The sequence below is a fragment of the Chaetodon auriga genome, chromosome 11 (genome assembly GCF_051107435.1).
Source record: "Chaetodon auriga isolate fChaAug3 chromosome 11, fChaAug3.hap1, whole genome shotgun sequence".
NCBI lineage: Eukaryota > Metazoa > Chordata > Actinopteri > Chaetodontiformes > Chaetodontidae > Chaetodon > Chaetodon auriga.
The window spans coordinates 18,278,345-18,290,679 of NC_135084.1; the positions used below are offsets into that span (position 1 = coordinate 18,278,345).

At 41.7% G+C, this 12,335-nt stretch overlaps 2 protein-coding genes across 2 annotated transcripts; one reads left to right on the forward strand and one right to left on the reverse strand.

Annotated features, from left to right (window-relative positions):
* Positions 1–45: 45 nt before the first annotated feature.
* On the reverse strand, positions 46–3,496 carry bora (bora aurora kinase A activator). Its single transcript, XM_076743710.1, has 12 exons — positions 3,424–3,496; positions 2,965–3,119; positions 2,757–2,863; positions 2,556–2,601; positions 2,384–2,462; positions 2,215–2,259; positions 2,049–2,105; positions 1,665–1,930; positions 1,302–1,464; positions 636–1,219; positions 348–488; positions 46–151 (listed from the first exon to the last, which is right to left on the reverse strand). Exons 2-12 carry the CDS (start codon positions 3,112–3,114, stop codon positions 131–133), a joined length of 1,659 nt encoding a protein of 552 aa, XP_076599825.1. The 5' UTR covers positions 3,115–3,119; positions 3,424–3,496; the 3' UTR covers positions 46–130.
* A 199-nt stretch (positions 3,497–3,695) lies between these two features.
* On the forward strand, positions 3,696–5,080 carry mzt1 (mitotic spindle organizing protein 1). Its single transcript, XM_076743242.1, has 3 exons — positions 3,696–3,895; positions 4,067–4,212; positions 4,520–5,080. Exons 1-3 carry the CDS (start codon positions 3,844–3,846, stop codon positions 4,541–4,543), a joined length of 222 nt encoding a protein of 73 aa, XP_076599357.1. The 5' UTR covers positions 3,696–3,843; the 3' UTR covers positions 4,544–5,080.
* The last annotated feature ends 7,255 nt before the right edge of the window (positions 5,081–12,335 follow it).

Here is a 12,335-nt window from a genome sequence, read left to right on the forward strand (position 1 = left end):
TCACCCAAACCAAATTCATTCCACCTGAATGCTTCAAAATTTGTGTAAACTTTGTTGTATTTGATTGCAAAATAAGCATTTTTAGCTTCCACTGGAAGAGGCGTCCCTTTAAATGCATCAGTCAGATGGCTCAGTGGTGAGGATAAAATACCTGGAACACAAGAAACTTAGTAAGATGAAAAGTAAAATGAAAAAGCAACTAAGTCGCTAAAATAAACTGATACAGCTTTGCAGCATGCACAATACTGTCATAAAGTCTGCAATATACAGGTATTTTAAATAGCTACTGTATTAGATCTAAACACACAAACTGCACCCTGTACTTGTGTGTGCAGGGTTGATAGTACCTTTACTTTACTGTGTCGAGTGACCTGGAAAACATCTTCTACTGGGTTTGAACTGAAGGACTCTTTGCTGTGACAGTCCGAGCCGAGGCCGTCTATAAGACTGGCGGTGCCTGCTGAGGTAGTGTTGTATCCGCTGTCCACCTGAACACACATAAACAGCAGTGCGATGTAAATATTCAATTAGGCAAACGTATCAATATGTAATGACCAACAAGATCTCATTCATATAAGAGTAAGTCAAACATGCAGTGAAAGAACAAAGCAGCTCTTAGTGCCGCCTCCACCAACCTGCATGCTGGAGTCGTAGCGTATGCTGCTTCCCTCTGCCAGGAGAGATACAAACATCTGAGAGCTTTCTGTTGCCGACACATTGCCCATACGAGAGCTGGTCAGCTGTCCTGAAAGCCTTCCTTCTTCCTCATCCTCCTCATCTTCCAACCTCGGTTCTATCCCTGTGTCCTTGTCATCCTCCATTTTTACAGGTTCCATAGGATCCAGGCTAACTCTCTCAGTGTCAGCGGGATGAGTGTCACGGGCCATGGGTGAGGATGGATCTAGCTCCATAGGGGGGAGAGAAGAAGAGGAGGAGGAGGAAGAGGAGGAGCAGGGGACTTGTTCCTCAACCTCCTGATTGTCTTGAAGTTTTGGGTTGAGGATCGGGGAGATGAGGGGAGGGGAGGCCCAGCAGCGGACTCTGGACCGGGGCTTGGGTCTGCCGTTGTGCTGGGGCCCAGTGAGGCGGTGGAGCTGTTGTGGGGAGCAGCTACGAATGGGAGAGCAACCCTCGACAAACGGGCTCTCATTGGTGGAAGTGACATCTTTGTCAAGGGGGGCGCCATGCGGTGTCAAATTGTTCAGCTGCTTCCTCTCAGCTACAGAAAGAACACAGATTCATATAGAAAAACCATATCGGATTTTTTTTCAATACTGCTTTGTACAAAATGAATCATGTACCTGAGCCTATGGGTGTGCGTGCTACATTTGCAACGATAGGAGAGACTGATGGGGAGACGAGGCCAGCAGGAGACGACCTGTCAGGGAACAGAGGGCTGGTGATGCTGCCAAGGCTGCAGTCGCGGAAGCAGCCATGCTGGATGGGACTGGAGGAGAACTGACCCTGTAGTTAAAGCAAAGCCAATACATTTTTGGTTAACAGTGCAAGTGTTAATCTATTGCATTGTGTGACATATTCTAGAAAAGAGAAAAAATCTACAATATCAAAATTAAAGACACATCCACACAGATATTGTGGTGTGAAACTGACACATCAAAAGTATGGCACAGTAATCATCATGCTCAACACTACAGATCACTCACCGTAGAGGGAGTTGGAGCTGACACACCACAGGACAAAGGGGAGGAAAATATAGACGATATAGCTTCAAGCCCTCCTACAGCTCCCTCTCCCACACTTAGAGAAGGTCTCTGCGGCCTGGGATGGCTTCTGTCTGGGCTTGGAGGGCTGGAGCTGTCAGAGCCGCTGTAACTGCCCTGGCCATCGAGGAAGAGCTTTCGTCTTAAGGAGGAAGAACTGAGACTCTCCTGCACAGCTTCACATGCTTCCTCATGCCGGTAATAGTCCCCTGAGGACATGGAAGAAACAGACAGACAAAAAAAAAAAAAAAACCATGATGACTTGATGGGAGAGTACTCTTTCATAACACTCTAATTTGATTGTGCTGGCATTTATTAGAGGCTTACCTAGTAATTTCTCCAAATCAAAGGCCAAAGGTAACGACAGAGTCGTCTGGCAAGCAACTGGAAAAAAAGAGATCCAAAACAAATTAGTGGATTGTGAAGGAGAGAAGACATCATGGGAAACCGTTTGTAGAGAGTCATTTCAAACCCACTCAAGGAACACACCAACCTGAGATTTTCTCTGGCTCCTCTTCAATCATTGCAGATACACAACCTACAGGTACAAAGACACAATACAGTAACATGGAATGTACCAAAACCAGAATACAACATTACATTTTTAAGAGGAAAATGTGACTGTAAAAGATTTTGACGAGTTAAAAAGTAACATAACCTACTTTTCGTATAGATCTGAGGGCCTTTACGGGTGTCTGGTGCTGCCCAGGGGGACGGCACAATGGTTCCTTTGGTGAAAAACTTTATGGGGAAACAAACAACGTAATTACATCATGAATCTAAAAACTTCTCTATCATTATACAATATGATTAGATTTAATTAGAATCCCATACCTGCTCAATAGCGTTCTGACGCTTTTCCTCGATGTCAGTATCCATCCTAGATGTTTGAATAGAGAAGAGTTTTGTCACTTAAACTTCCTTTTTAATTCATTCTCTGAATATAATAAATCATGATGGTCTTAGTTCACAATGTCATCCTTATTATCTACATATCTCCTCCATCTCCTGTGACTACCGTGTTTCTGTACATACCTTGTCTGGCTGAGGTAGAAGGACTGTCTCTGGATTTCCTCTGGGTCAATGTGTACTGGGAGAAGACTGGCCATTTCATCAATAGACCAGTTAAACTTGGGAGGAGTCTTCAGGAGAGAGAGAGACGAGGAAATGAATCTTTGCAATAAGAGATGTGTCACATAAAAGTGGGTCTAAAAGATTGTAGGTGAGAGTTGTTCAAACTTACAGCTTTACAGGCCTTGGACCTGAAGACAGACGGGCTTGGCACCAGGGCTTCGCGGAGGTGGTGGTAGTCATTAGGACTTTCAAAGGGATTTCTAATGGAAGGCCTGCCTGGAGTCTCTGGAGTGATCTGTATCTCAACATGGTCCCCCATCTTAACTGACGACAGACAATATCGCAGTCAACATAAAGGAAAATAAGATTGCTAAGGAATACTTCACACAAACTGTCTCGTTGTACGGTGAATCGACGTTTTAGTTTGTTAGTTTGGTACGTTAGCTCCTTTACTTCCCTGTTTCCATGGCGTTAACTTAACCGACCTTCGAAGGAACCAATTGGTGTAGAAGGATTTTGGTCACAGCGAAACATTGCGTTGCCTCCTGCCGTATTTCTTAATACAACACTTTACTTAAAAATGAAATGTTTAAATATTAGTTATATACGTTTTGCCGTTGGTACTTACAACTGTTAATGAGCCAGGACTTTGAACGCACAGCTAAAACCAATCTTCATTGAAGAGTCTGCAAAGAAACAACAGTGAGAGGGCTCAAACGTTTATTTCAATTTCGGCCTCAAGCCCCGCTAGCCAATAGAAATGTTGCAGGAAGTTCTTGAGAACCAATCAGTGACCAAATGTCGTCACTTCCTCCTCCCGTATCGTACGGATTGGGCAGTGATAGTTTAGCAAGAAAGGTTGCTAGCTGCTAATATTGTCCCTTAAAGAATTTAGGAGCCCTTATCTAAAATGAATACGAAACATTTAAAGTCTGGCTGAACTGTTGCAATAACTTACTGTTGTTTCGCGTCAGAGACCTCTTCAAGTCCTGTTAGTTAGCCACCTCCTAGCAAGCGTTGGCTAACTGTATCCAGCGTAGTTTACGCCATGGCAAGCGCAGCAAATGCAAACCTAAACGCAGTCCGGGAGACAATGGACGGTAAATATATATTTGAAAAATGACTTTGATTCGGTCGCAAATCAGCTGGCTGTTTTGCGAACCCGCAGCTCGTGTGTAATCGTTTTGCTAACCTCGCACAGGACGTGCAGTAATCAAATGTCACCAGAAAATCTAACTGTAACTGGGTAACCTGTCATCTTTTTCATCCAGTGCTGCTGGAGATCTCCAGGTTGCTGAACACAGGTTTGGACATGGAGTCTCTGTCCATATGTGTGAGACTGTGTGAGCAGGGCATCAACCCAGAAGCTTTGTCTGCAGTCATCAAAGAACTGCGTAAAGCGTCTGAATCCCTAAAGGTACAGGAACAGGCACTCTTTCTCTCCCAGAGAGAGAACATGTTCGTATTGTTGTAGAGAATGTTTTTGGAGTTTAAATCGTGGGTTAAGTCCCAACCGCACTGCTGATAACGATTTTTTATGCTCTTTGCACAGATGTGGTAATATATCTTTATTTGTGAGGGGCCATTTCAATCACTGTTGAGACAAGTGTCAATAAAGAGAATTTGTCCTGTGCACAGGTGTAGCCCACCCATGAAGCAGCTGTAATTTGATTATAATGAATCATGATGATGTAACACTACTGTATATTCATTTTCTTTTTCAGGCCTCTGAAAACTGCACGAACTGAAGTTGCCGCCTGATCACCTCTGTTTGGGATTTCTGGGCTCAGGCCCCATTCCTGGATCCGAACCTACCATGGGCTCTCCAGCCAGTCAGATTTGTCTGTGTGTTGGCACTCTGTCCTCTGCGTGTCCTTGGTGACTAACTGTTCCTGGTCTGTGTTTTGACTTGTGTCAAAGTTCCTGAGTCGAGGTCTCAGCCTCGGTCTTCTTCGGAAACTCAAGTGTTCTCCTGGCACGAGGGCACGCTCAGCCATTCTGCCTCAAGTCTCTCACAAATTTGTGAAGGTCAGAGTGGTTTTAGCATTGACGTCCTGCCTTAATTTAAGAGCCTATTCCTAATTTGTGGTAGTCAACTTGTGTTGCACTTTTCGTGAGGAAATTTTTGTTCTGATGTTTTGCAATGTCTATAATTTGTTCTGAGTTGTTCTTAATTTTTTGTTAGCATAATGCATTTTTCATCTTAATCCTTTTGCAATTTCCATTGCCATGTAATTGTCAAGGATGGATCAAAGTCTAAATTAAAATGTTACAGTCGATGGCCACAAGGTGGTGTTGTGTCATTCTTCTGATCTGAGGTATCGGTGTTCACGGGGTGTTGGGTTCTAAACTATGCGAGTTTCCTGTCTTGAGTTTTTCTGATGTTTAAGACCAAATAGATATTGTGATTTTATCAGGTTCTTTTTAAAATCTCATTTTCCCTATTACCATTAAATTGCTGTCTTTTTCTGTGTGGTCTTGATCCCATTGTAGAATGTAGGAAAGCATTTTTCCCCAGTGATATCATTCTTACAGCCGTCAGATTTTACAAAGGAAATGATCTTTCCTGTCACGGTAGGTGAAAGGGACAAAGATTGTGGTAGAACATTTCACAATAATACAAACGCATACCACGCAGGGGTGATCACATCCACGTGTACAAAAGAGAAGACATTAACAAGGGTCATTCTGTACAGCAGGATGTCCTGTTCAACAGAAATCTTTGCCCCTTTATATCCGCACTCTATCCACAGAAAGTATTTGAGATGTATTGCAAACTTGACACAAAAAAAACACGTCTTTGATCAAGCAGAAACGAAGCTCCTACATCATGTGTCCAAGCACACAGAGCACTGTGTTGTTTCTCCACTGTCTGTAAAATAGCTCTATTCATCTTCGAGATGAGGGAAAATGCTGAGAGCACAGAACATTCCTCCACAGGCCAGTCTGCAGCCTAGAAGCGACCTCTCCTCCACGAGGGCTCCAATCAGTATCTTTTGAATGTATGTGTGTGTCCCTGTATGTGTGTGTGTCAGTTTAGTTCATGTAGTACTGTAGATGTCTACAAATGAGTAGCCCCTAAGCCATCTGACAGTAACGCCTCACCCCTCACAGGCGCACCACGGAGACAACCAGAGAGTGAGCAGGAGAGTGTGTGTAAGCATTTCTGTCTTCTCCTGCTTTGTCTCGCCATCTTGACTGACGGGGCCGTGAGTCTAAATCTCTGTACTGCTGCTTTGATCTCTTAACACAGTATCTCCTCTGTTCCTCAATACCAGCATCGTGTTAGCCAAGTATGAGAGGCATACAGATACGGCGCAGTGGCTCTGCTTGATGGCCCATCAGCCCCGGCCTCCGTGGGGGGTGACCTGCATGAGATGTTGATGGAGGGAGACCCACATTGAGAATCTGTATCTTTTACAAAGGAAAAGAGTTATGCATGGCTTGATTGGCTACAGTGGGCGTGGGATTCAGGATGCATTGCTCTCTGTTTGATGTGTTTGAAGGGTTTCTCCTGATCTTAGCCGGCTACTTTGATCTCTGTAAAACAAAATATTCACAAATCCCATAGTCCTCACTGAGAGATTAGCGTCCATATATGCATAAACATCTAAGAGGTGTTCAACTAGGGCACTGGTCAGGTCACATGACTGTATAAACTCAAGAGGCTAGCAGGTCCTCACATCAGAACTTCTAAAGGTGTTTATGTTTGTATGTCTGATAATTATCCAGGCTGAGGATTATTTTTCTGATAAATGAGGGCAGTCTCATTTAAAAGTGAAAGATGTATGTGTTGCAATTACGGTCCAGGTGTTTGCGTTGGATATTACAAAAATAATTAGACTGGACTGATTAGAAGTTCCTTATGCATAAGGAAACATGCTCTGTTGATGTTTGTACAAACCTAAATCACAAACATATTGTCTCACGAAAAACAACTTGCCTTGTGTGAAGCAGAGTTTAACAGAAAGTCAAAGATCTCCATGTGCACAGTTATCTTTGGGCTACTAATTACCATTAGCCATAAACAGCTAGCTTTAATGGTCTCCCTGCAGAGACAAGGCTTTGTTTATGTCCAGTTCATGCTTTATTTTTCATTGTAAGATGATTTCAGGGCCAGAATCTTCAGTCAGAAGATTTTTATTTCCGATGAATTCTGCTCGTTGGATGATTACAAAACAAAAATAAAAAAATTAAAAAAATGTGTCACTACTGCTAGTGTATTTTTGTGTCTTATAAATCTAGGTACTGGGAAAGTAACAAATATTTGCTCTCATACTTAGTACAATTCAGAGGTACTTCACTTCAGTACTTTAATTGTATGTTACTTTATACTTTAACACCACTACATTTTAAAGGGGAATATTATTATTGTTTAGTACTCTTCACTACGTTTATCTGACAGCTATAGTTTATCTGATGATTAAGAGTTTAAAAAACAATAATATCATGTAAAATATGTGTAATAATTCATTACACTAGATTTAACCACCCAACAGGCTACAGCTTGAATTAGCTCCACAGCAGCCAGCTATGACATTGAAATGCTGCTCACCTATTAATGCATCAGCAATACTGATCCAATAGTGTAATATACTATATAATAATGAAGCAAGTGAGAGGCCATTTTGACTGCATAATGACTACTTTTAATTTTGGAAAATTTTAACGCTGACATACTTTTACTTAAACGAGACTGTGACTTTTGTTAAATGGCGGCCATTGTCAGGCAACATGAGGACAAGTGGAATGGTACCAGAAGCACAGAACAACAAAAATGTCCCCTGTTTATTTACGGTCTGTTTACATCTTGTTTTAAAAGGTTTACCCTTTGTATACAACCCAGATTCCAAAAAAATGTGGATGCTGCGTAAAACATAAATAAAACAGAACATGATCATTTGTTTTTGACATACACACAATAGAAAACAGCACAAAGACAATATATTTAATGTTTGACCTCAACAGCTTCATTGATTTTTGTAAATATCTGCTTATTCTGAATTTTATGGCAGCACAAACATGTTGGGAAAGAAGCAACTAAAGGCTGGAAAAGATGTGGAACGCTCCAAAAACACCTGTTTGGAACATTCCACAGGTAAACAGGTTGATTGGTAACAGGTGATAGTATCATGATTAGGTATGAAAGGGGCATCCTGGAAAGGCTCAGTCGTTCACAAGCGAGGATGGCCCAAGGTTCACCACTTTGTGAACACATGATTGTATAAAGGATATGAATACATGAGCTCAGGAACACACTTTGTTTGCCATTGAGTGCATTCTGTTTGTATTTACGTCAGAGCGTCCCAACACTTTAGAATCGGAACAAGTAGGTTCAGTTTTATCTTTCTTAAGTTTGCTAACAGGAGTCACCATGAGATACAGATCATACCTGACCAATTAAGACTGCAGCTGCAAAGCCTCTGCAGCCTTTAACAGACCGTGCAGCTCTGCTCTGTGAGCTCTTATTTCTTCATTCAAGTTCTATAGTACAGCTTTACATATAAGGGACAATTTTTTACATGTGTATTTATACTTTTACTTAAATAAAGAATCTGAATACTTCTACCACTCATGACAAATGACACTAGAGTAGTGCAGATCCTGAGAAGATCATCCGTATATTAGTCTGTGTTCTGGCACTAAAATGACTGATTTATTAACATTTGTGTAACTGATCAAGTCTGTCTGGCCCTCATCTCTCCATCCTTCAGCAGTATGAAGCTTCACTGACTGTATTCGCCCTAAGAGGAGTTCTGTGACCTTGTTCGAGCAGACTGCAATACACCACCCTTGATTAAATACAGGCCACACTTTTACACTGTAAGATTATACTATTTAGATCCCAATTAAATTCATGGCAAGGAAATTGGATCATAAACTCTTTAAAGGATCGTTAACAATCATTAGACAGGATAATGGCATGGCAATCAAAATATGTTAAAAAAAAAAAAACTTCCAAAGTCTTTTAGTGACTTTGTTGTTTTTGGACATTTTCCAAGCTGATTAATGTAGAATTGATTGATTTACAGTTGTAATTAGCTGTCTTCTGCATAGATGCATAATAATTGTATATCTCCCTGCTTGTTTTTAAGTATTAATTGGTTTCATTAACAAAAGCAGTTAATTGAATAACAATTAACAAAGTTGGCGATGGCATCAACGAAGCGCGTGCAAACTCCCTTGTGTTTTCCCTCTGATGATAATGAAACCACCTTTTTATCAGATTGGAATTTTGTGTGTTGGACTATGTAATGACTAATATGATATTGGGCTTATTAGTTTATTTGAGTGGCTCACTGAGGCGTTAAGCTGGTATTGAACACGTTGTGTTTAACAGGTAGGCACCATATGCTGCCTTAATCAGACACTGGAATCACATTTGGTTGTCAAATTGTCTTCTAATAAAAGCAGGTAGTAAAACAACTTGAGCTAATTCAATTTCAGCCGAGTTTGGGTGAAGTGAACAGCTGTTCGTATTTGTTGAAATGTTTTCACATTCCCTCTCTTTGTTTTTTTCTTTTTTCTTTGTTTTTTTAAGGTTTAACTCCAACAGCCTGTTTGTTCTTCAACTTCTCTTGTAGAAAATAGAGATGGAGGGTGGACTAGCTGTCCACTCTCCTTAAAAGAAGACAATACCAGGCATATTGTAGTGACAGCTTGCATTGTGTGTGCGTGTGTGTGTGTGCGCGCGTGTATATGTGTGTGTGTGCTTGTGTGTGTGTGTGTGTGTCAGAGAAAGAGAGAAAGAAAACAGGAGAGTGAGCATGTGTGTGTGTGTGTATGCTCGAAAAACGAAAATTAGAGACTGTGTGTGTGAGGATGAGTGTGTGTGTGTCTGTATGTGCATGTGTGTATGATCGAAAAACAGAAAATTAGAGAATGTGTGTGAGGATGAGTGTGTGTGTGTGTGTGTGTGTGTGTGTCAGAGAAAGAGAGGAAGAAGACAGGAGAGTGAGCATGTGTGTGTATGCTAGAAAAACAGAAAAACAGGGAATGTGTGTGTGTGTGTGTGTGTGTGTGTGTGTGTGCGTGTGTGTATGTGTGTTACAGTGACAGCTTGTATTCTCCGTGATTAATGATGTGCTGTGTGACTTGATAAGTGCTTCGGAGGACCAACGCTTGTTTCAATTAGACCTTGTGAAGGTCGCGACGCCGCGCCGGCCTCTCATTATCATATCCATAATCAATCCACATTATCATGGGGGAATGTGGAATGGATGTGTGATATCTTGGTCATACACACACACACACACACACACAGACACCTAATCACATACCAAAACACAATGACATACTCTCTCACTCACAAGTGCGCACACACACACACACACACACACACACACACACACACACACACACACACACACACACACCCTTCACTCCAAGTTGATTTGAATCATAACAGTGGCTGTCGGAACGGATTGTCTGTTCAGATTAAGAGTGTGTTTCTGAGAATTAAGCAGCGCTGATGGTGGTGGCATTTCAGATCCCCTCTGCAGACATAAATGCCAAAACATCATTCTGTCACCCCCCCCTCCTTCTCGCTCACAACCTCATATAGGCTACGACCAAATGCACACACACACTCACACACTTAACCAGGACCCTGGGGCATTTTTAATAGAGGCGAAGTGATTCGTATGTTTTTACTGCTCTAATGAGAACAGATTGAGTGGTATTTACACTTCATCGGCTGATCTAACCACCTACACATTTCCCTCATGCTTCTGCTGCACACTGGCCAAAACAGACATGTGGAAAGGACCAGAGCTTGGCTTTCAAACAGCGACACAACATGAACATTATCTTTGTCCCTTTGGCTCACGATGGCACTACGGCAAGATAAATATGAATTATTAAAACAGGAAAAACTGTAGCCAGGTTTAGTTTCTTTTATTTGTCTCAGACAGTAAAACCTGTGCCTGAAAGCAGATTCAGATCTCTGGTAGGCACACTGGTCCGATCACTTGACTGCAGTTTCCCAGTGAGTCTTATTTTAATCAGTAAGTCTACCTCAGATCGAAATGTAAAAAATTAGCTCACCTATTTCCCCCGAAAAACATTTCAACAGCAAACTAACATGCACTGTATGATGCAGTGACATGAATCAAGGCAAATGTTGGAGGTCAGGACTTAAGAATCACACTGTACTGCAGCAATTATGGGAATTAAAGAAGTTATAAAAAATTCATTAGCTCAGTAATATTCAATGAGGGGAGAATCTTCCGAGATGGTCAAGACAGAGGAAGAGAAACTTGAAGTAATTAAAAGAGTATTCCACTGATTTAGCATTGAACTACACTGTCAGACTCACAATGATCAGTTTTTAACAAAATGATCAATATCAATGCAGCACAAGCACAGATATATTTTTTATTCCATGCATTCTTTGGAAAAAAAAAAAAAAAACTGGCACCTACATTACCCATAATGCAGCTCAACCTCTGGCAGCTAGGAGATTTGGGTGTGTTATGCTATTGGCAGCTAATGTAGCTTCGAGCAGAGATGAGGAGTGGGCTACAGAGGTCTGGTGAGCTCACTTCTAACTCCACACCTCCAGATTTTTTCCATTTTCGGACTTGCAAACTTCAGGCCCAACCCACGCTGACTCAAGTGACATCACTTGAGGCAATTCAACCCGCTGTGCAGCTCACAGTGGAGCCTCAAAAGGCTTCATCCAACTTTTTCACATGTGCAGTAGTGCTCCCAAAGACCTGTAAACAGGCTTTGATGGATAAAATCCGTGGAGTTCGCCTTTAATATTACCCAGCTGAGGTATGACTTTGTTTCTTCTCCTGTGTTACAGTACACCATATTTTCATACTTCAGCAACTGGAAAGATTTTGCAGCAAGTTTCATTGTTTCATTTCATGGGAGTTTAAGCACAATAGCGGCTGTACGAATTAAACCTATGACCTTCCTGTTGTGAGACAAAGTCACTTCCCACCAGGGCATCCTGAAACCTGCTGGTTACAGGGTTCTCTTCAACACTGCGGTTGCTTACCAGACCGTGGTTGGATGAAAAATTAAACAAAACCTACCATCTAAGGTTATAATCATTTCATTAGGCTGACATATTACTCATCAGGTCCTTGTTTACAATACTTTTTTGTGGGCTGACTGGCTTCAGACTCTCATATGGCCTGATACTCTATTATTAGATGATGCCACAAGCCTAAAAAGTTGCACAGCGCTGGCCTGGGAGGTTAAAACTCGACACTTCAGTACTCATTAAACACTTAAAGGTGGGAATTTACGGCATGAATCAGTTCTGCTTAACACTGATGGCTTTATCTGTGTGTTTTCTACAGATGGAGAAAGAGAGTCGTGACATTTCTTTTTGGCAAGGAAAAGGCCAGACTCAGCAGGAGTTATCAAAGGCAAAAAGTAAAAAGTTCGAGTTAGCTATCTCTCTCTCTCTCTCTCTCCCTCTCTCTCTTCCCCTGGAGATACTCATGTTAAGCATAATTAAGCAGATTTGATTAGCATCAAGCCTGGCTTCCTCTCTTGACTTTTAATGAATGTAAATCTACCATC

Excerpts from the sequence above, each read along its gene's own strand:
- bora (XM_076743710.1), bottom strand. The coding sequence starts at position 3,114 with ATGGGGGACCATGTTGAGATACAGATCACTCCAGAGACTCCAGGCAGG. Across the intron at positions 1,465-1,664 it reads CAGCTCCAACTCCCTCTACG|GGTCAGTTCTCCTCCAGTCC; the intron begins GTGAGTGATCTG and ends CTTTAACTACAG. Across the intron at positions 152-347 it reads CTCGACACAGTAAAGTAAAG|GTATTTTATCCTCACCACTG; the intron begins GTACTATCAACC and ends CTTGTGTTCCAG.
- mzt1 (XM_076743242.1), top strand. The coding sequence starts at position 3,844 with ATGGCAAGCGCAGCAAATGCAAACCTAAACGCAGTCCGGGAGACAATG. Across the intron at positions 3,896-4,066 it reads AGTCCGGGAGACAATGGACG|TGCTGCTGGAGATCTCCAGG; the intron begins GTAAATATATAT and ends TTTTTCATCCAG. Across the intron at positions 4,213-4,519 it reads AAGCGTCTGAATCCCTAAAG|GCCTCTGAAAACTGCACGAA; the intron begins GTACAGGAACAG and ends TTTCTTTTTCAG.